Genomic DNA, 24,208 nt, shown 5'->3' on the forward strand with positions numbered 1-24,208 from the left:
AACGTCTCGCTGCCATAAGCCTGCGCACATCTTTCGCCCTCCCTGTCTACTCTTACAGGTCCCGCATTTATATAGCATTTGGCATGTACTCTTTTTAGTGTTGACTTTGTATATGTGTGTCTTCCCCTAAACTGGATGGATTGTTAAGGGCTGACTCGCCAGCCCCGTATGGTATCACCTTAAGAGGCGGTCCCCCCACACCCGTCCATTCATCACAGAAACAAATTCCACTCATAATGTGGCAGACTGTCTCATTAACTTTGGGGCCCTATTTCCCTCCCAGTTACAGCAATCTGGTTGATTCCACGGGGTAGAGAAAGAAGCCAGGTTGGCCGGGTGGGAGAGGAATGGCGTCAGTGTGAGGTCACGCCACATTGTCCCAAATGCCATCTCCACTCCGCGGCGACATTAACGCAGGATTGAGGGATGCAGCCGAAGGAAAGACAGTTTGCACCTCATGCAGACTACGTGCAAAAAGAGGGCAGGACAGAGAACAATGCGGGGAACCTCGCAGGGCGTGGCAGGGCACCTGAGCGCCAGCAGTGAGTGCCCGCAGATAGGGAAAGCGGGCAGCGGGGAGCCACGCGGAGGCCGCGCAGGATGAGGCGGGACTTCCGGAAGCCATTTGCTTGAGTGGCAGGGGAACCGGAAGTGGGGGCGCTGCCGCTGGTGCTGGGGCCCGAGGAGGGACGCGCCGGAGCGGGGCCGCCGGGACTGAGCGAGCGACAGACGCGCCACCCGCCGACGCCGCAGCCGCTTGGGGCCCGTACGGACCCTCTGCCTGAGTGAGTGCAGCCAGGGTCGCGGGGAACCGGAGGCTTAGAGGTGGGGGTCGGAAGGGCCTGCGATTTGTTATTGTGAGAGGCCCGCGCCCTCCCCTCCCCCACTGTCCGGCCCCCCCCCCCGCGCCCCCCCCCCCCCCCCGCCGACCCTCGGGGGGCCTCGCGCGCGCGCCTTCTCCGCGGCCCAGCGCTGCTTCCCCAGCTGCCCGTGCTGTCCCCGGCACTCCCCGACCGCTCGCCGCCCCCCTTAGAGCCTCCCGCCGGCACCCCACCCCCAAACCTGCCGACTCGGCTCCGCCGCTGGCCGCCGTCTCCACCCGCCTTTCCCAGGGGAGGGGTGCAGGGGGACTACGGTGGCGGGGCGGCCGCTCCTCCCCGGCCCACCCCCTGGAGCAGGCCTCTCGGCACCCTAGCTCGCGGTGGCCGGCGGTTCGCCGCCGCCAGCCCCGTTTGTAGCAACTCTTCTGCCTTCGGTCTCAGCTGTTGCCTCTTCCCTCCATCCCCGCGCCCGAACCCCTGACCCTCCCTCCCCTTTCCCCCGTCGGAGAGGCCTTTAACCCGGGCTCAGGCCCGTTACTCGGTGGCTTGTTGACCGAGCACTTTTTCCTCCCCCTTTTGTTGAAAAATTTCAACTCTTTAGAAACTTCTCCGTTTCCCCTAATGTATTCAAAAACCCGCAGACTGTCAGGGCTCCGAGGGGATTATTTCTTAGAGGGCCATGTTGCCCAGCACCTCATTTTAGATCTAGATGAGGCCCAGCAAGGTTGGTGATTTGCCCAAGGTCAGCCAGCTGCTTAAAGAGGCCAATGGACAGATTTTCTCTGGTGCTTTTCACTTGGTCCATCCATGTCCGTTTACAGGAGCGAGACCTTCTGGCCTGCAGGTTTGCGATATACCCGTTGCATGGTGACTCACTGTTCTGCTTCCCATAGCTCTCAAGACAGCGTTGCTTTCCATGATTTACGCACGGACCTTAAGAAAAGCAAGCACTTCAATCTCTGGCCTCTTTTTTAGAGTGTGTCTGCAGAGAAAGGGAAGATCATCTGCACCCACTCTAGGATCTCATTTTGTACAGTTTTAAATTGGGGCGAGGGGGATAAAGGTATGGAGAAAGAAGAAGGAAAAAATACAGAGTGTTGTCTCTCCTGAGCGTTTGAATACGGCTTTGCCTTGGATAAGCCTGTGTCTTTAGATTCTCTCCTGGGCACATTGTTCTGATATAAAGGTTGCCTCCTTGTGGGGGAGCAGGGGAGGAGTAGGAAATCATTGTGCTTTAATTTGTTGGCTTGGGCGGGCATTTGATAATAAATTATGGATGTGCTGGAACCCTGGGACCCACCCGCCAGCCCACTGAGGCAGGGTCTTCTGGATGAGGCTTTTCTTCCCTTTCAGAATATTGCTGCCAACTCCCTCTGAAGCAAAATGAAGAGGCTTAGGTCAGAGTGGACACATTCTAAATCCTTTAATTCTTGGTGCAACTTTTCTCCTCCCTCTGTTTCCTGGTTAAACTAAAGATCCAGCTGAGCTTGAGAATTTATATTTCTTTGTTGTTGGAACTGGTTTCTGATTAAACATGCTACACCAGCTACACCACATACTGGTATAAGTATCTGGAAATTCTGGTGTTCACTGTCATAGTCCAAGTTAAGGTAGAAAGAAGATAGAAAATGCAGGAAAATTGGGAAATGCTGTGCAAGTTGCTTACTCCTCATTTTCCCAAAGAATTTACATTTTAATGGACAATCAGAGATTCCCTGGAGTAGTCTCTCCTGGTAAATTAACCAAACTTTTGTTCTTCAGACCTTTATCTCCGTTCTCCTTGGTTTCTCTAACTGAACCTGCTGTTTGTGATCAGAAGTTAGTGACTTAAAATAATCCCCCCCAAAGGGATTATTATGAATCAGGAAGGTGAAATGGGAGTCAGAATCCACCTCCCTATTGGTACTTTTTTTATTATGTTACTGATTACGGCTTCACTATTCCGAATACTGCTGTGTATGGTATTGCTCTGAGGCAGGAAACCCAAAATCATTCAGGTTTTTGTGTCCTATCACAGGCTGTACTCTGGATAGCTCCTGATTCATTCTTCATTTCTCTTACAAAGAATTCAACAGCTTATTTTATTTGACTCCCAAATTATTTGAATCTTCTAAATGCATAGATCCCTAGATTGTACATTTCTAGCTTCGTTCTTAGGAGGTTGCATGGGTTTGTGGCTCACTTTTTCTTTACCTGCCCTTTAAGGATGTTATCAATCCATAGCCATCAGTAAAACTGAAAGCTACTTTGTATTGTGAGAATTTGATTTAGCAAAACAATACAAAATCCCAAGTGTCTGAAGGCACAAAGAAATTTTTGCTCAGGTACTTTGCCTTTGTTGAGGAGGAAGGATGACCTTGTATTCATAGTTACGGAAAGAAAAAAAAAAAGACTAGCTAATTGGGAATATTTTGCAATCTTCTCTCAATTCTACCTGCCTGGTAGCCTTAGATAAGTGACATTTTTTCCCTCGGTTTCTCTGTCCCTATTTCTTCATTTTGTCCATGAAGAAATTTAGTACCAAGATGAAAGTGTTTTGCTCAGGGTATCAGGATGCCATTAAATTTGGTTAGTAATAATAAGGTAGATAGATGAATCAGATTAGTAAATGAGAATTTATCGTGGCTTTTCTATATCGAGCCTGACACCCTTTGCTCAAGAATGATAGGCTTTAGAGGTATAGCAGCCTGAGTTCCAATTTCAGCTCTCCCCATCATGGAGCAGGTTCTTTAAATCTCACTGAGCTTCAGTTTTATTTAAATAACAAAGCGCCTAGCACAGTGTCTTGTAAATAGTAAGTTCTTAATTTTAATTGTGATTATTATTTTACAACAGTTATTTACCTGTTGGAGGAACTCTGAAAATCCATGTTAGTAAATTGAATCCTAGATCTAGAAAGATTTTATAGCTTAAATAGACCATTGGTCTTGAAAGTAGAGTATGTGCACTCCCTGGGGATTGCAGAAGATGAACCATTGGAATACAGGAAACAATTCAGAACTTCTTACATTTATTTTTTATGTAAAAGGAAAAAGTAAACTTTACTAATATTTAATATATAGATTAACAGTAACTTATACATTTAATTTATAAGTAAATATATAATAGGACACATTTCTTTTTTTTTTTTTAAAGATTTTATTTATTTATTTATTTGACAGAGAGAGAGAGAGTGAGAGCAGGAACACAAGCAGGGGGAGTGGGAGAGGGAGAAGTAGGCTTCCCACCGAGCAGGGAACCCGATGCGGGGCTCGATCCCAGGATCCTGGGATCATGACCTGAGCCGAAGGCAGACGCTTAACGACTGAGCCACCCAGGCGCCCCAATAGGACACATTTCAAAAAGATTCTAGAACATTAAAGATGTTTGGGCACCACAAATCTGGACCAATCTTTACTCATATGCTTTAGTTCACTTTATGCTTTCTTGTTAGGGATTCAGCTTGCCTCTTTTTGAATCTCCATTGGAGGAATCTACTGTGAGAGACAGGCCATGTCATTTTGTAGTCATACTTGTTAGAAATTTGTCTAACTGTACATTCTATCCACTGGCCTTACCTTCCTATTTGGGGACATGCAAAATAAGGGTAATATCTCCTCCTAGTAATCATCAAATAGTTTGGCAGTTATTTATGTCCTGTTTTCCTCTTCCCTAACCAGTTTTTCTACAGATTATAAACATACCTCTTTCATTCAACTGTTTCTAATAGGACAGGCTTTCTCTTACCAGCTTGGCTCCTTTCCTCTAGACACCCTCCAGTTTGTCAAAATTCTTTAAGCTTTTCAAGATCCGAATATGGAATCCCAAGAACTGAAATGAAGTTGAAGTGCCTGCATTTTGTCTTTTAAGTGGTGAGGGATATATTTGAATACGTGTTATTATGAAGGTACCTTATATTCGCAGTTTGTCACCCTTGTTCTTTAAACAATCCCCAGGAACAATAGTTTAATTATATAATCATATAGTGAGAGTGGGACAGATTTTTCTTCTCTGTTTCAGTAGTGGTCTCTCAGTTAATTTTGTGTCAGTTAACTTTTACCTCAAAAATACCTAACATGTTAAGTGTCTCTCCATGTAGGAAAACAAATGACAACAAACTAATGAAATAGTTGGGTTTTTAAAAATTAAGGGGTGTCTGGGCGGCTCAGTGGGTTGAGCGTCCAGCTCTTGGTTTCAGCTCAGGTCATGATCTCAGGGTCCTGGGATCCAGCCCGAGTTGGGTTCCCTGCTCAGCCTGGAGTCTGCTTGAGATTCTCTCCCCCTCCCCCCCCTCAAATAAATAAATAAATCTTAAAAAAAAAAAAAAGATTCTGGGACCTGGGTGGCTCAGTTGGTTAAGTGTCTGCCTTCGGCTCAGGTCATGGTCCCAGGTTCTGGGATCCCCACTTGGCAGAAGGCCTGCTTCTCCCTCTCCCTCTCCCTGTCACTCCCTCTGCTTGTACCCTTTCTCTTTGTCAAATAAATAAATAAAATCTTTTAAAAATAAAATTAATTAAAAAATTAAAAAATTTCTCTCTCCTCCTTTCCCTCTGCCGCTCCCCCCTTTTAAAAAAAGGTAAAGAAGAAAATCTATTTAAAAATTTAGGAAATAGTCTTTTGAATTAGTGGAAAGTGAAGCTGTTTGTTGCTGTACTTCTTTACATTATATATGTAATTTTGAAATCCATAAGGTGGGAAAACTTGGTTGCCCCTTGTCTGTCTTAAGGCTAATAACAGCTGTATGATCGGCAGGAAAGAAAGCTATTTTTATTTTTTTTATTTTTTATTTTTTATTTTTTATTTTATTTATTTATTTGACAGAGACACAGCGAGAGAGGGAACACAAGCAGGGGGAGTGGGAGAGGGAGAAGCAGGCTTCCCGCGGAGCAGGGAGCCCGATGCGGGGCTCGATCCCAGGACCCTGGGATCATGACCAGAGCCAAAGGCAGACGCTTAACGACTGAGCCACCCAGGCGCCCCAAGAAAGCTATTTTTAAAATTAAAACTACTATTAAGCACCATGTCAGATTTAACCTGAATAGCCAGACTTCAATCTAGAATTGAATTTAGACCCAAAGAAACTTTTGTATGGAACGTATAGAATGTTTTACTAGTTTAAAAACAAAAGCAGGGCCCCTGGGTGGCCCAGTCGGTTAAGGGTCCGACTCTTGGTTTCCGCTCAGGTCATGATCTCAGGGTCATGAGATCGATCCCCAAGTGGGCTCTGAGCTCAGCGAGGACTCTGCTCAACTTTCTCCCTCTTCCTACATGTGCGCGCACTCTCTCTCTCTCTGAAATAAATCTTTAAAAAAAAAACACCTAAAATTAAATGTTTTGTTTTTGTTTTGTTTTTTTTAAGATTTATTTATTTGAGAGAGAGAGACAGAGATAGTGAGAGAGAGCACCAGAGGGGAGGAGAGGGAGAAGCTCTATCCCAGGGCTCTGTCCCAGGACCCGGGGATCATGACCTGAGCCAAAGGCAGACCCTTAACCAACTGAGCCACCCAGGTGCCCCCAAAATAAAGGTGTCTATGTGACTGTTTGTCTTAATCTCCTTTAATCATTTTTTTTCTTTTTCCTTTTTTAAAGATTTTATTTATTTATTTGACAGAGACAGAGACAGTGAGAGAGGGAACACAAGCAGGGGGAGTGGGGGAGGGAGAAGCAGGCTTCCCATGGAGCAGGGAGCCCAGTGCGGGGCTCGATCCTAAGACCCTGGGACCATGACCTGAGCTGAAGGCAGACGCTTAACCAACTGAGCCACCCAGGCGCCCCTTTTCTTTGTCCTTTATGAATCTTTTAATTTTCCCATACTTTTCTCAGGCAGTGAAGCCTCAACCAGATACCATAATTTGATTGGAGCTATACAGATTCATCTTGCAGTTCTTCCCAATTCTTGTATTTTACATTGATGTTTTTAGCTCCAGGTAGTTTATGCTTTTTGGGTGAAACGGTTAGGTATAAGGCCTCGGGGCGCCTGGGTGGCTCAGTTGTTAAGGATCTGCCTTCAGCTCAGGTCATGATCCCAGGGTCCTGGGATCGAGCCCCGCATCACATCGGGCTCCCTGCTCGGTGGGAAGCCTGCTTCTCCCTCTCCCACTCCCCCTGCTTGTGTTCCCTCTCCCTGTGTCTCTCTCTCTCAAATAAATAAAATCTTAAAAAAAAAAAAAAGATACAAGGCCTCTTTAGGGAGTCAGCATGAACTGCTTTGTGAATTAGTGGGCCAGATGTGACATTACTGGGGTCAAGCAAACCTAATTTCCTCCGCTTACTGCACAAAGTACCTAAATTATCTGATCCTCGTTTTTTTCGTTTTGCAAGGATTGGAAGTGGTATGTATAAAAAACATGGCATATGTAGTCCTTCATAGATAGCTATTATTTTCTGATAGTTGCAAATTTTAGTAATCTAAATAAATATATACAGATTGTCCCTGACTTAATGGTTCTACTTATGATATTTTGACTTTACAATGGTGTAAATGCCGTATGCATTCAGTAGAAACCGTACTTCCAGTTTCGAAGTTTGATTTTTTGTGTGTGTATGTGAATAAAGTTTATTGAAGATACGGAAAAAGCTCTCAAGAGTGAGGGGGTCCCCACAGGGTTGCGTACAAGGGCCTTTAAGGTTGGTCTTTTGTAGAAAGCTAACCAGGGAACCTAAATCCTTTAAACATCTCTATTTATAACACCTTCGATGGCTTACTTCGTTTTTAGGGGCTAGTTATTCTTTGTTGGTCACAGGTGATTATCATAAAGACACCGGACCCACCCCACACACCTAGGGCAGGGTGGTTCCCCACCCCACACGACCCACCCCACACGCGCAGGGCAGGGTTCGAAGTTTGATCTTTTCCTGGGCTAGTGACATGCGACAGGATCCTCTGGTGATGCTGGGCAGTGGCAATGAGCCGAAGCTCCCAGTCAGCCACATGACCATGAGGTCAGCATCCGATACAGGGACAACCATCTGTTTACCACATCCAGTACAGTATTCAGTAAGTTACAGGAGATACTCAGTACTCTGTTGTAAAATAGGTTTTGTGTTAGATGATGTTGCCCAACTGTAGGCTAATAGAAGTGTTTTGAGCACATTTCAGGTAAGCTAGGTCATGCTATTTGGTAGATTAGGTGTATTAAATGCATTTTTGACTTGGGATTTTTCTTTTTTTTTAGATTTATTTATTTATATTATAGAGAGTGAGAGCATGCGAGCGGGGAGAGGGGCAGAGGGAGAGGGCGAGAATCTCGAGCAGACTCCCTGCTGAGCCTGGAGCCCACACAGGGCTCAGTCTCATGACCCTGAGATCATGACCTGAGCTGAAATCAAGAGTCGGGACTGAGCCATCCAGGTTCCTGCACTTAGGATATTTTCAACTGACGATGGGTTTATCCAGATGTAATCCTATTATAAGTTGAGGAAGGTCTGTACACAGGGTGTGGATGATGTTTTACATTTCGAGTTAGATACGGGTTTAACCCTAAGCCTAATTTTCTTAGACCTAGTGTCATTTAGAGTGGAACTAATTGGTTTGCAAAGTTAGTGTTAAAACATTGGTTTGCTTCTATAATGTATTTTTCATGAATGAAGGTATATTTTCACATTTAGAGCTTTGTTACTTTCTCATGCTCAAAAATTACTGCTTTGCCAATCTAGTGTGTTTTGTTTACTCAGTAAATACTTATTGAATGAATAGAACTCAGTCCTCTTCTAGAGAAAGCTTAGCTGAATTTGATGATAGCAAGGGAAAGAAAAAGAGAATGGTCCTCTTTTCTTTAAGCCACAAAACCCCAGATTTTCCTATTTTTCATCATTCTTTGTATATGCCAAGTGATTTCTCGAGCCTGATGTCTCTAGTATGTATTCTCCAGAGTTGACTGAAAACAGTCTGGTGTCTTTGTCTTTATAGGTTAGCATTTCTAGGTTTTCTGAATTTCGCTTACGCCTTCTCCACTATCAGATGCCGTGTTTGAACTCATCATTAATAACATTTTCTTGGTGGATACCTATCAAAAATAAAATACCTAGTAAACATTTGTCAAAAACCAGTGCCAAAGCCTATGACTAGTTTTGTCACAATCTGTAGTAGTTATTTGTGTGATATTTAGTAACCAGTGGATTCTAATCAGGCTATAGCAATTCTCCAGCGTCTAACTGGAGCAGCCTAAAAGCCTCTAATGCAGGTTTCATTGAACTCTTAAGTGTCTGATCCCTTATGTCATTTGGTGCTTGCACTAACATGTAATCATGAAAAATTAATGTAGATGTAAAGTATATACTTGGAGCAGATTTTTTCATTGTAATGCACTGTTCCTAAATGATACTCGAACCTGTCTGGAAGTTTGAGGATGCTAGATATTCATGGGACTTAAGCAGTCATGTCCTAGAACTCACGTCTACTGAAAATAAACTCCAGTTTCATTTCTAGGCAAAGCCACAATGAGACTTAAATTATTATTTAAAACCTAGCATGTAATATTTAAGTGGCAACAAACATTCCTGTTAATGAATGAAATATGACGTAGACATTTTTCCCCTCAGGTATAGAATGAGCCAAGGGGACTCAAACCCAGCAGCTATTCCACATGCAGCAGAAGATATTCAAGGAGATGACAGATGGATGTCTCAGGTAAAAGGAAGTGCGTATGTATTATTCACCAAAGATGAGTCTCTTCAGTTTTCCAGACTCTTTTGACCAAAGCCACAAAGTGCATGCATTTTTATGGTCAATAAGAATCATTACTTTAAATAAAAATCTAATGTTACGCTAATGTCATACCTAATCACTAGCCTGATGTTGGACCAGAGGAATGTTTTGAAAGCCTAGTCATTGCCCTCTTGAAAGATAACAGTGTCTCCACAGCATTTTTTTTTCCTTTGGTAAGCTTTTTTTATTTTGAAGTAATTTCAAAATTATACAAATATTGCAAAAATTTTAGAAAGAACTCCCTATATCCTTCATCCAGACCTGCTAGTTAACGTTTTGCCACATCTGCCTAAAGGTTCTGTTCATATCTGCTTGTATTTGTATGTGCACATACCAACATTCAGTGTTTTCTGAACCATTTGAGAGGAAGTTGCAATCATCATGCCCCTTCACCCCTAAATATTTCAGTGCATTTTCTAAGAATAAGGACATTTTCTTACAAAACTACAGAATGGTTATTAAAGCCAGGACATTTAACATTGATATCATGCCATGTTCACAATTCTCCATTTGTCCCAATGTTTTTATGTCAGTTTTCCTCCCAGTCTAGGATCACACATTGCATTCTGTTGTCCTGTCTCTTTATTCTCCTTTACTTTGAAATATTTCTTAGCCTTTGTTTTTCATGACACTGACAGTTTGGAATATCGGCCATTTCTTTTGCGGAATGTTCCTCAATTTGGGTTATCTTTTTCCTCCTAATCAAGATTCAGATTACACATTTTTGGCAGGTATCAGTGAAGTGATGTCCTCAGTGCATCACATAGAAGGTACATGGTGTTGGTTTGTCTTATTGGTGATTAACTTTGATCACTTAAGATGTTGTTGGCCTAAACCAGTTCTTATTTATTATGGTGTGGACTCAGTTCTTATTCTTCCCAGGGGGTTATAATCCGTTGTCATTTTGAAGCTCACGTTGTCCCAGGTTTAGCAAGTGGGACTCCTCTCCCGGTTCCTGTGTCTTCTTGATGTGTCCATTGTTTTGTAGCACTGTGTCTCCTTTGTATTCTTAGCTGCCTTTTAATAAGCTGTTATCACTTAACCATAACTGTATTTAACCTTCATCTATTGCTTTCCAACCATATTTCCTCTTTGGAATAACAAGTTCTATATGATTTTAAGTACCCAGAGTTTTGCATTTTAGTATTTAGTGGTTCTGTTTATACTCTTGATAGTTGTCTACTTCTGTTTTTGTCTTCCCAGACTTAAAAATCAGTCTGTCTACTAGCTTATTTTGAGTGGTAGGTAGTACTTTTTTTGACTTTTATATGGATCAGCTGCATGGTTATTCTTACTTAATCTTCCTAGTTTGTTTATATCCTTTTTTTTTTAAGATTTTATTTATTTATTTGACAGAGAGGGAGAGAGCAAGCACAAACAGGGGAGTGGCAGAGGGAGAAACAGGCTCCCTGCTCAGCAGGGAGCCCGATGCAGGACTCAATCCCTGAGCCGGAGGCAGACGCTTAACTGATTGAGCCACCCAGATGCCCCAGTTCATTTATATCTTAAAAAGTATTATGAAATCCACTGGCCATTCTGTGTATTTACCACTCACCCTAAAAAAATAAAACATTGCTAATAGAATTGATGTTCTGTGTATACCTCTCATTGATCATTTTTTCTCTTTCCCACCTCCCCGTCCCCAAACCAGTATCCTAAATTTGGTGGGTTTTTTTTTCATGTGCTTACATACTACATATATCTTAAATTTCTAAACTGTATTTATAGTATTTTTGCATGCTTTTAAACTTTTTGTAAGTAGTATGTTTTTGTATTTTTCTGCAGTGTATCATACATGTTAAAAGCGTAGCTATAGCTTTTTCCTCCCTATTTTTTAAATTTTATTTAATTAAGATTTTATTCATTTATTTTAGAGAGCGCTTGAGTGGGGTGGGGAGGGGCAGAGTGAGAGGGAGAGAGAGAGAATCCCAAGCCGACTCCATGCTAAGTGCAAAGCCGAATGCAGGTCTTGATCTCAGGTCCCTGAGATCATGACCTGAGCCGAAATCAAGAGTCAGATGCTTAACTGACTGAGCCATCTAGGTGCCTCTTTCCTCTTTATAAATAGTATTTCTTTGCTATATATGAAAATACCATTTAGGTACAAATATTTAGGAACGTTTAGGCCATTTATAACTTTATTAAAAGTAGTAACTAGAACTAGATGTCTTTGTTGTTCTGGCATAAATTAGCAGGCTTTAAATAATTAGCATTGACTAGAAAAAAATAGTCAAATGGAAGAAAAACAGGAATATTTAAAAAAATTTTTTTAACCTATATAGAAGAATAACTTTACTAAATAATTAAATATATGCTCAGATCTTGGTTTCTTTTCTCCAGTGAAAGGAACCAGGGCTACTTGGAGAAATGATTGCATCTACAGCTGGGACAAAGGAAATAAAAGATGAACCTCTAGCATCTTGTAGTGCAAGAGAGCAACTACTCAAGAAAAGGAAAAAAACAAAAAAAGATGTATGGCAAGAATATCACTGAAGCGAAGTGTCCTTAGCACATCTCATAGAAGACCAGTGATACTGGTTTGTCTCTTTGATGATATTCACTTTGACCACTTGAGGCCAACCTGAAAGAGCACCCAAGTGCAAAGTTGGACAGTTTGAGCGACATAATAAGTCATGATATTATTGGTTTATAACTCAAAGGATAAAGTAAATATTCATGAATCCATTTTGCTATAAATAAACAATTGGATAAACAGGGGAAAAGATAATAATTTTAATTAATAAATGTAGGGGAGCCTGGCTGGCTTAGTCAGTAGAGCATGTAATGCAACTCTTGATCTTGGGATTGTGAGTTTGAGCCCCACACTGGGTTTAGAGATTACGTAAAAGTAAAATCTTTTAACAATAAATAAATGGAGGAGGAGGGAGGGAAAAGAAAACCCTCATTTGAACACCACGGTAATAATTACTGTAGGGAAGGTCCATCAGTGAATACTAAAATTAGTAGGCACACCTTTAAGGAGAGAGAGTATATTTGCCTAGCCTCAAAAGTATCCCCCTGGAAACTACCTTGGTGGTTTTAACATAAGACCACGTATTTTTTGATATCCCCTCTCTCCAGAAGGTGGAGCTTATTAATTCCCCATCAGTGAGAGCTGGATTTAGTGTCTTGTTTCTTTTTCTTTTTAAGATTTTATTTATTTGACAGAGCACGAGTGGGAGGAGCAACAGGGAGAGGGAGAAGCAGGCTCCCCGCTGGGCAGGGAGCCCGATGCGGGGCTCGATCCCAGAACCCTGGGATCATGACTTGAGCCGAAGGCAGACGCTCAACCAACTGAGCCACCCAGGTGCCCCTAGTGTCTTGTTTCTAACAAATACAGTATGGAAAGGAAAAATAACTATATATTGGAGAAACCTGGCAACCACCACCTTAACCAGATGATCAATGTTAACATCACCAGTAATAAGTCATGTTAATATTGTGTACTCCTCTCTGATATGATATAGCAAGGGCACACACATCATCTCCGTGGTAGGCTTCCAGAATAATTCATCACCTCAGTGTATTCGTGACAAAATAATCAGCCCCAAATTGAGGGACATTCTACAAAACACCTGACTACTACTAAATGTGTCAACGACATGAAATACAGGGAAAGACCAAGAAACTGTCCCATGATGGAAGAGACCAAGGAGACATGTAGACTAAATGCCATGTGATACCCTGAATTGGTCCTGGGAACAGGAAAAGGACATAGAGGAAAAATTGGTGAGATCTGAGTAAACTTTTTTTTTTTTTTAAGATTTTTATCTTATTTTTAAGTAATCTCTACACCCAATGCAGGGCTCAAACTTAGAACTTTGAGATGGAGGGTCCCATGCTCTACTGACTGAGTCAGCCAGGTGCCCCCTGAGTAAGCTATTTTAGTTGATACTATTTATGAATATTAATTTCTTAGTTTAACCAATGTATCATGCTTATGTAAGATGTTAACATTGGAGGGAACTGAGTGAAAGGTATATGGGAATACTGTACTATCTTTGCAACTCTTCTGTAGATCTAAAATTATTTCAAAACAAGTTTTGAAGTGATAATATTTCCTATGAAGCATTGCCAAAATACCATACCACATATCAGGAAATACCTGGAGCAGATGAACGTGTCCACTAGGATCACCGTAGGAATACAGTCAACAAAATCCAGACTGTGGGAGATTCTGTAGGTCAAAATGGGCAGAAGACATGAACAGACACTTCTCCAAAGAAGACATACAAATGGCTAACAGACACATGAAAAAATGTTCAACATCACTAGCCATCAGGGAAATAGAAATCAAAACCACAATGAGATACCACCTTACACCAGTTAGAATGGCAAAAATTAACAAAGACAGGAAACAACAAGTGTTGGGGAGGATGTGGAGAAAGGGGAACCCTCTTACACTGTTGGTAGGAATGTAAGCTGTTGCAGCCACTCTGGAAAACAGCATGGAGGTTCCTCAAGATGTTAAAAATAGAGCTACCCTATTCTGCTTTCGTGTACGTTTGATATTTTTCATATTAAGTTTTTTTAAGGGTGATACTAGTTATATGCTTTCTGGACTAGAAAGTAGGCAAGCTAGAATTTGAGCATAGGCTGTTCTGTCCCCAAAGCTATTGTGCCAGAAAGAGGTACACATAGTGAGTCAACTGTTTAAAAAAAGGTTAGGGAGGCCTGTGGAAAAAAAAAAAAAAAAAGGAAAATATGCCCAAATGATAGTTACTGGGTTAAGATGGTAGAATTCTAAGTGTTTTGTTTTGATCTATTTTTCCAAACTTATTGTACCTACTTTTATACTTAAAAAGAAAACATAGAGTACCAGAACCTTTAGAGAGCAGAGCTTAAATTCCATGACATTCTAGAACTGTGAACTGTTTTACCGGTACTGAGAGGTAGTTGGCGCTGTAGTACTACAGTGGAGAGGAGAAGTGTGGAAGCGTACCTGCTCACCAGCTACGGTTTTATTCGTGCCCGTTTTATCTCTTCAGTTTAAAAATACTTATTGAAATAGTAGTAATTTAAAAAGTTTATTTACACAAAACGTGGATGTAAAAAAAGGAAAATCTGTGGGCACCTGGGTGGCTCAGTCGGTTAAGCATCCAGCTCAGGGTTTCAGCTCAGGTCCTGATCTCAGGGTCTTGAAGTCAAGCCCCGAGTCGGGTTCCGTGCTCAATGTGGAGTCTGCTGGAGAGATTCTCTCCCTCCCCGACTGCTCCTCCCCCACTTGGACTCTCTCTCTCTCTCAAATAAATAAAATCTTAAAAAAACAAAAAGGGGGGCGCCTGGGTGGCTCAGTCGTTAAGCGTCTGCCTTCGGCTTAGGTCATGATCCCAGGGTCCTGGGATCGAGCCCCACATCGGGCTCCCTGCTCTGCGGGAAGCCTGCTTCTCCCTCTGCCACTCCCCCTGCTTGTGTTCCCTCTCTCGCTGTCTCTCTCTCTCTGTCAAATAAATAAAATCTTTAAAAAAAAAAAAGGAAAATCTATATCAAATCCTGTCACTCTACAGGAGGAGCTCTTTTAATTGTCAAATTATTTCCAGAAGTATTTTTGTATTTTCACCCATAGCAGATGAGTATCTCCGATTCACCACAGTGTTACCTGCACAGATATTTAGCAGCAGAAACACTTAAATATAACTTAATTCCTAAGGAAAGCATCGTTGAATGTAGAGCTTGAGAAAAAGGAACAGCATTCAGACCTTTCCCTAGAACTGGGTTAAAGACTGTTGCCTAGAGTATCATGTACATTTATTTCAGGGATGAATATAGAAACTTCAACTATGTCCTTTAGTATTTTTTTTTTGAAGATTTTATTTATTTATTTGACAGAGAGAGACATAGCGAGTCCTTTAGTATTGATGAGTAAAATCCATTTTAAAAGTGTCTTGTGCCCTTGCAGCAGAGAGAAGTACTCTAGGACTAGGTCATGGTCACCACTGCGTATAGATTTGGATTCGACTGAGAAAGGATTGACTCCCACTTTGCCATTGTCTCAGAGTTGGAGGTGAACAGGCATTTTCAAAGGCCATGTTAAAACATCCAAATAAGATACATGATTCTTGATTGGTTCCTAGTTCAAAAAAAGAGCTATAATACTTTATCCAACTCTTGGAACAACTGGAAAAATTGAATATGGACTGAATATTATGGCACTATTGTTCATTGTCTTAGATGTGATAATAGTTTTGTGGTTTTATAGGAGACTGTCCTTACTCATGCTGAAATATGTAAGGGTGAGGAACCATAGCATTTGCCACTTACCTTCAAATGGTTGAGCAAACACAGACAGAGGAAGCAAATATGGGAGAACAGTATTGTTGAATACAGGCAGAGGGTATACAGGTGTTCATTGTACTGTGGCTCTTCTGTGTGTCTGAAGTTACCTTTCAAAGAGTTTGAGGAAAAGATAAACTTCTAAAAAAACATGTTAAGTGTGTTTTTCCATTCTGGTTTCAATAGAATTCCAGTTTTCTTAGCATATTAGAATGATCAGTGTGGTAAGGGTGGGAAGAAAGTCCTAGTAGTTTATTTCAGACGGAATAAATAGAATGTTTAACAGCAGAGTAACTGGTTGGACAACTGTTCTGTCTAGGCCAAGACCTCTCACTGAGAAAGAAATGCCAGTTTCTAATTTTTCTTCCTTTTTCAAACCAGCACAACAGATTTGTCCTGGACTGTAAAGACAAAGAGCCTGATGTACTGTTTGTGGGGGATTCCATGGTGCAGTTAATGCAGCAATATGAGGTAAAGGTGGAAGGGGGGAGGGTGGGTCTTGGCTACCAAAGTAAACCCATTCATCGCTAGCAATCTTTCACTCTGAGCTGAATCTGTAGGCTTATTCATGACACTTTAGAGAAGCTCTAGTTCAGAGTGCGAGGGAGGTCAGACCTCCATAATGGGATTCTTTGTGCCACCAAGCATGATGAGACAAAAAATTCAGAGTTGTTTCTAACTCAGCTCCCTTTTTTGCCACACAGTGCCACACAGTCTTACTGTGTTTTACATTTTCTTATTTGTATATTTTTTTAAAGATTTATTTATTTATTTAATAGAGAATGTGGAGGAGGGGGAGGGGCAGAGGGAAAGGGAGGCAGAGAATCCCAAGCAGACTCCACACTGAGCGCAGAGCCCGATGTGGGGCTCGATCCCATGATCCTGAGATCATGACCAAGAGTCGGATGCTTAACTGACTAAGCCACCCAGGCGCCCCTTATTTTGCGTATTTTTTTTCTGAGATATTATTTATTTGACAGAAAGAGAGCAAAGTAGGGGGAATGGCAGGTAGAGGGAGAGGGAGAAGCAGACTCCCTGCCAAGCGATCCCAGGACCCTGAGATCATGACCTTAGCCGAAGGCAGACGCTGAATGACTGAGCCACCCGGGTGCCCCATATTTTGTGTTCCACATCTTTTTTTAAGATTTGCACTCTTCCAGGGGCAGTTAAAGGAAAAGATAGCTTGATTCCTTTCTGGCTCCAGTGCTCTAAATTTCTTCATCTCATGTTTCTACTTCACCCTATTCATTTTGATACATGAGTGAAGGGAAAGGAGAGCTTACTGAGTTGGCACCTTGAGTATAAATGCTGGAACCTCCTGCCGGGCATCGGGCAGCATTGTGACTCCATTCTTGAGCTGAGATCGAAGGCTGCATTAAGAACTGAGTGATAGGGCGCCTGGGTGGCTCAGTCGTTAAGCGTCTGCCTTCGGCTCAGGTCATGATCCCAGGATCCTGGGATCGAGTCCCATATCGGGCTCCCTGCTCCGTGGGAAGCCTGCTTCTCCCTCTCCTACTCTTCCTGCTTGTGTTCCTGTTCTCACTATGTCTCTCTCTGTCATATAAATAAATAAAATCTTTAAAAAAAAAAAAAAAAAATAAGAACTGAGTGATAGAGGGGCGCCTGGGTGGCTCAGTCAGTTAAGCATCCGACTCTTGATCTCAGGTCTTGATCTCACGATTGTGAGTTCCAGCCCCACTTTGGGCTCCACGTTGGGTATGGAACCTACTTAAAAAATAAAGTAAAAAATACGTTAAAAAAAAAAAAGTAATCCTAGAAAGAACTGAGTGATACAGTGCCATCCTCAGAGCCTTGCAAACACCGAGCAGCTCATGATTTGCAGCATTACATTTGAATATAGAAAATGAAAATTATTCTTTCAGGTGCCTCACAACACATTGCAATGGAAGAATTTTATTTCCCACTCAGTTTAAATAAAGCTCTTTTTTCTCCTTTTAGATATGGCGAGAGCTTTTTTCCCCACTTCATGCACTGAATTTTGGAATTGGGGGAGATACAACAAGACATGTTTTGTGGAGACTAAAGAATGGAGAACTGGAGAATATTAAACCTAAGGTGAAATGAAACTAATGTTTTAAAGAGTATCTTTAATCTTGAGTCTTTCCCAGGTAGAAAATTGTCTGAAACTGCTAGTAAAAACAAACTGCTTCTTGAAAGCATTATTTCGCTACTGTCTTTGCTTTGTGCCCCTTTAAGATAAATGATGCTGTTGTCCTTGCTTAAGAACATTGCAGATAGGTATTAAGAAATCAGTGTTCTGCTTGCTTAGGTTGTATTTGTAGTTGTTAATAATGGTCTTCTTCAGCTGTAGGAAGGGATTTGATGCTCATGAGGCACACTATTCTGTAGGCCTGAATGCAGCACCAGGGGAATCTGCTCAGACGAGGGCCATGGTGGCAGTGCCATGATTCACTTCAGGAAGTAATTTTGGAGCTGCTTAACCATATAAACAAATTAGTAAGCAAGGCCTCCCAAGTTTTTCTGAAGAAAATTTGAAGCAGATATGAACAAATGTTCTTAAATGTGTACCCCACTACCTTAACACATTATAAATGTCCTAAGTTGGCACACTGTGCATGTAATTTTTTTCAGCTCTAAACAAAGAAAAAAAACAAAGTTGATAACAGTTGCTTTGTTGAAAGTATTTTATTTTTTGCCTTTAGAAATTTTTTTTTAATTTTTAAAAAAGATTTATTTATTTTAGAGAGAGAGCATGACTGGGAGGGGCAGAGGGAGAGGGAGAGAGAATCGCAAGCCAACTCTGTGCTGAGCTCGATGCGGGCCTTGATCTTATGACCCTGAGAACCCATCCTGAGCTGAAAGCAAGAGCTGGGTGCTTAATGGACTCCGCCACCCAGGCGCCCCTTTTTATTCATTTATTATTATTTATTTATCTATTTGAGAGAGAGAGAGTGCATGCCTCTGGGAGTGGGAGGAGGAGCAGAGGGAGAGGGACAAGCAGACTCCATGCTGACCGCAGAGCCCGACATGGGGCTCAATCCCATGACCCAGAGATCATGACCTGAGTGGAAATCCAAGAGTCAGACGCCTAACCAACTGAGCCACCCAGGCGCCCCTCTATTTTTTTTAAGATTTTATTTTTAAGTAATCTGTATACCCAATGTGGGGCTTGAACTCACAATCCCGAGATCAAGAGTCCCATGCTCTACTGACTGAGCCAGCCAGGAAGCCCTATTTTTTGGCCTTTCTAATAGAAAAACTAGTCCATGTTCCTGTCTTTTGTGACAGGGTGGAAAGTTACTTTGTTGGGTTGTATAGTAAGATGTATGTCTCTAGGTGACAGCCACCTCGTAGATGAATTTTTTTTTTTTTAAAGAGGAAAAACTCGTTGAAACTTCATCCAGCTTCCTCCCCAGCTACTCTTTCTTCAGTATAACTGCAGTTATATTCCCTTGGGTACTTTTGTTATTTTTTTTCTGGAAGATACTTGTAGTCAGGGAGTTTCTATGGTAGGAGTTGCAAATATTTTTCCCTGGCTTTCTTAGATTTCACTTTAATATTTTCTTCAACATGCAGAGTTTTTATTTTTACACAGTTGAATTTGTTATCTTTTTTGTATAGTTTCTGGATTTTAAGAGCTTAGCTTCCAACTCCACAATGATGAAAGAATTCTGTCATTTCCTCCTAGGGTAGTTTTACTGCTTCGGAATTAATCTGCTTGGAATTTATCCTGAGATCTATGAGGCCTAAATCAGTGTTTGAAGGTGGCTGCTCCGTTGAAGTTATCCCTACCATTTGACAAGTTCACCTTTCCATCTTTTGATTTTTGAAATAAGATGTTTATCTAAACATTGATAAATATTTTTATCTAAATATTAGATTTTCATCTAAACATTCCTTTATTCTTGGTTATTTACTCCTCGCCCCGCTTTCTTTTTCTTCCCTCAATTATAGGTCATTGTTGTCTGGGTAGGAACAAACAACCATGAAAATACGGCAGAAGAAGTAGCAGGTGGAATCGAGGCCATCGTCCAACTTATTAACACAAGGCAGCCGCAGGCCAAAATCATTGTATTGGTATGTAGCCTTTGGGTCGGTAGTCTTTGATGTCATTAGGTCAGGTGAGGAATGTTTTTAGAAATATGATCGCTCATGAATATAAAGAATCTTTAGGTGAAAGCAGTTTATGATACTCCTGAGAGGCTCTTCTCTGATATGTCCTATTGTCTTACTGGTTTCATCATTTCCCAGACCAGCTGAGGGAGTCATCTTTTATCTGCTTATCCTTGTTTAGAGGTTGTTGTCTCAGGTAGCCTTCGTTTTTTTTTTTTTTTTTTAACTGTCTTCTGATAATTTTTAAAATCACATATGAAACTTGTCCTAGTCCTGAGTCTCTTTTTATTAGACTGGCTTTGGATTAACATAGATGTGTTGTTCAGTCCCGCTGTTCATATGTTAAAGGTGGTATATTTATTAGAATCTCTGAATTCTCTAAAACATCAGAGATTCTGTTAGCAAAAAAATGGGTGCTTTATGGTCTTACTCCTAATAGAGAGTACTGCCCTTTGTGGAGCTAAAGCATTAAATATTCACCGTCTCAGAGATAAATAGCTGTCTTTAAGTATGAAAGTTTACCTATAGATACTCGTAGCAAATCCAAATTCTGAATGAAATCTGATATGTATTCAGTTCTTTAATGAGATGATGTTAAGAAGATAGTCATTTATTCAACAACATGAGGATCACTATGTACAAGACACTGTCCTGGGTCCTGAACATACAAAAATGAGTAAGACATTGTCCTCTCAAGGAGCACACAGTCTGGTCTAGTGGTAGATGGGCACAGCAATATAAAGAGAGAATTAGCATACTGTATGCTAATGGGAGTAATTATACCGTATGCTAAGGGGAGAATAGGTTGTTTTTTTGTTTTGTTTCGTTTTTTAAGATTTTATCTATTTGTCAGAGAGACAGCGCACGCACAAGCAGGGGGAGCGGCAGGTAGAGGGAAAAGCAGGCTCCCTGCTGAGCAAGGAGCCTGTGCGGGACTCGATCCCAGGACCCTGGGATCATGACCTGAGCCGAAGGCAGACACTTAACTGACTGAGCCACCCAGGTTTTTTTGTTTGTTTGTTTTGTTTTTTTAAGATTTTATTTAGAGTGAGTGAGTGCACTCGAGCAGGGGGAGGAACAGAGGGGGAGAGAAAGGGAGGGTGAATGAATCTCAGTGTGGATCTGAGTATGGATCCTGATGTGGGGCTTGATCTCATGACCCTGAGATCATGACCTGAACCAAAACCAAGAGTCGGATGCTTAACTGACTGAGCCACCCAGGCGTCCCATGAGAAAGGGTGTATTTTAGACGTAAAAGCTACATTTGACTATAGTTTTTAAAGAATTCATTGGTCTCCAGACAAATGGAGAAAGGAAAGAAGGCATGACAGGGAGGGAAAAAAAACGGTGAAAGTCTTATACTTGTGTGTGTTTATTGGGCAAATGAAGGGGGGTGCTTGAAGAATTCTAGGGCTGTCATTGAATAAAGTTTAAGGCTGGGATGGTTAGGAGAAAGAGGTATGGCCAAGTCACGTAGGGATTTGTATGCCTTGATGGAGGAGTTTGGGTTTTTCTTTTTTTTTTTTTTTAAGATTTTATTTATTTGAGAGAGAGAGCACATGAGAGGGGGGAGGGTCAGAGGGAGAAGCAGACTCCCCGCTGAGCAGGGAGCCCGATGCGGGACTCGATCCCGGGACTCCAGGATCATGACCTGAGCCGAAGGCAGTCGCTTAACCAACTGAGCCACCCAGGCACCCGGAGTTTGGGTTTTTCTTTTTCTTTTTTTTCTTTTTTTTTCCTTTTTTTTATTGTTATGTTAATCACCATCATTAGTTTTAGATGTAGTGTTCCATGATTCATTGTTTGTGCATAACGCCCAGTGCTCCATGCAGAACGTGCCCTCCTCAATACCCATCACCAGGCTAACCCATCCTCCCACCCCCCTCCCCTCTAGAACCCTCAGTTTGTTTTTCAGAGTCCATCGTCTCTCATGGTTCTTCTCCCCCTCCGATTTCCCCCCCTTCATTCTTCCCCTCCTGCTATCTTCTTCTTTTTTTCTTTCTTAACATATATTGCATTATTTGTTTCAGAGGTACAGATCTGAGATTCAACAGTCTTGCACAATTCACAGCGCTTACCAGAGCACATACCCTCCCCAGTGTCCATCACCCAGTCACCCCGTCCCTCCCACCCCACCCCCCACTCCAGCAACCCTCACTTTGTTTCCTGAGATTAAGAATTCCTCATATCAGTGAGGTCATATGATACATGTCTTTCTCTGTTTGACTTATTTCGCTCAGCATAATACCCTCCAGTTCCATCCACGTCGTTGCAAATGGCAAGATCTCATTCCTTTTGATGGCTGCATAATATTGGAGTTTGGGTTTTTCTTACTGGTGCCCGTGGGGAGCCATGGTCTTATTTTTTTATTACATGGTATTTAATATAATTTACTTGCTTATATCCCTGCTTTACTCCAGAAAGGGTTGTGGTTAAGAGTCCACCTCTGAGGTACAGTGGCTGGTACAAAGCTGCTTAGGACATATTTGTTGCGTGAATGTTGCTGAATAAATCCTCCATAAATAGTCTTTGTTTCAACCAGACTTTTAAATTTGGTATACACTGGTGTTCTCTACAACACTCAAGCATCAGCAGTGCCCTAAATGATTCTGTGAGGGAATGATTGCAGAAGTCACTGAACATAATAGCCCTGATCCCATGACAGTTACAAGAGCTGTGTGGAAACAAGATTTATGACATACTTAAGTGAAAAGTCCAAATATTAAACTGTGTGTGTATTATATTTAGAATTACTTAAAGTACAGATAACCCTTGAGGGGCACTGACCCCCATACAGTTGAAAATCTGCATATAACTTTTCACTCAAATTTACTAATGGTCTGTTGATCAGAAGCTTTCCTGATAAGCAGTCAATTAAGATATATTTGGCTTGTTATATGTATGACATACTGTATTCTTAAAATAAAGCTAGGGAAAAGAAAATGTGACTAAGAAAACCATAAGGAAGAGAAAATAGATTTACAGTACTGTATTTATGGAAAAACATTTGTGAATAAGTGGACCTGTGCACTCCACACCTGTGTTGTTCAAGGGTCTGCTATAGTCACGTGGTGAAGAGATTAGGAGCATGATATTTTTCTTTTTTGTTTCTTTTAACATGATAGTATTTTAGTAATTAATTATTATAGGGAAAAATCACATGGCATACCTTTGATATTCTTATATTAAGGAAAATGCTATGCAAATACATAAGGTGCTTTTCTCATCCTTGCTTGAAAATCCCAGTAGGTATGGTGCCCTCTTCTTTTTTTTTTTTAAAGATTTTATTTATTTATTTGAGAGAGAGAGACATAGCGAGAGCAGGAACACAAGCAGGGGGAGTGGGAGAGGGAGAAGCAGGCTTCCCGCAGAGCAGGGAGCCCGACGTGGGACTCGATCCCAGGACCCTGGGATCATGACCTGAGCAGAAGGCAGACGCTTAACGACTGAGCCACCCAGGCGCCCTGGTGCCCTCTTCTTTTTTTTTTTTTTTTTAAGATTTTTTTTATTTATTTATTCATTTGAGACACAGAGATACAGAGAGAGAGCATGAGCAGGGAGAGAGGCAGAGGGAGAAGGAGAAGCAGGCTCCCTGCTGAGCCAGGAGCCTGATGTGGGGCTCGATCCCAGGACCCTGGAATCATGACCTGAGCCGAAGGCAGATGCTTAACCATCTGAGCCACCCAGGCGCCCCCTGGTGCCCTCTTCTTAAGGCTTACTCATTTTTTATGGCTTTGACTGTCACGGTGTTCTTTGAGTGTCAGAACAAAGTGTATGTTTGTTGTTCACTGGCTATCCTGAGATATCTCAGCAAGACTCCGATATGTAAGCAGTTCTTTTTTGTTAACTGTTAGATGCAGAGCCTAATACTTCAACAGTTATGTAAATGAGGGTTTAGGATTGACTTTGTGAAATTTTTGAGCCGCTTAACAAAAGGATAGGAGGAGATGGTCTAGGGTAGCAGAGTCATAATTATCTATAATTCTCATTTGGAACTATACAGTCACATAAGAAAGTGGTATTAAAGCTTCCAACATTTTGCTGAAAAGAATTAAAGACATGAACAAGTACTTAAGTTTGGCATAAAGGTTTTTTTTTTTAGTAGAATACCCACAGAAAATCTATTTTTGTAAAATAAGACCTCTTACCATAGCCTGTAGGAGAAATAGGTAGAAATTTTTTTGCCTACATAGGAATAACTTGGTGTGTGCTATCACTAGTTATAAACCAACTGAAAGGTTGTCTGACAATAATTTTATAATAGGATCAGCATCTGTAAAAGGACATTTCTAGTTTGAGATGGTAAATCTTGCTCTTGACACATAAGGGTGAA

General features: G+C 41.5%; 1 protein-coding gene across 2 annotated transcripts in view; it reads left to right on the forward strand.

The window, feature by feature from the left end:
- The first annotated feature begins 643 nt into the window (after window positions 1-643).
- The window catches only part of PAFAH1B2 (platelet activating factor acetylhydrolase 1b catalytic subunit 2), a 30,324-nt gene continuing 6,759 nt past the window's right edge, over window positions 644-24,208 (forward strand). The window contains exons 1-5 of one of the 2 annotated variants that reach the window (XM_032427895.1): window positions 644-785; window positions 9,342-9,429; window positions 16,162-16,251; window positions 17,740-17,856; window positions 19,717-19,839. In XM_032427895.1, coding sequence (XP_032283786.1) covers window positions 9,349-9,429; window positions 16,162-16,251; window positions 17,740-17,856; window positions 19,717-19,839 — 411 coding nt within the window. In that variant the 5' untranslated portion in view covers window positions 644-785; window positions 9,342-9,348. Of the gene's footprint in view, window positions 786-9,341; window positions 9,440-16,161; window positions 16,252-17,739; window positions 17,857-19,716; window positions 19,840-24,208 lie in introns of both variants that reach the window. The other variant, XM_032427896.1, reaches the window with a different exon arrangement.

Source organism: Phoca vitulina, unplaced genomic scaffold, assembly GCF_004348235.1.
Source record: "Phoca vitulina isolate PV1807 unplaced genomic scaffold, GSC_HSeal_1.0 scaffold38, whole genome shotgun sequence".
Classification (NCBI taxonomy): domain Eukaryota; kingdom Metazoa; phylum Chordata; class Mammalia; order Carnivora; family Phocidae; genus Phoca; species Phoca vitulina.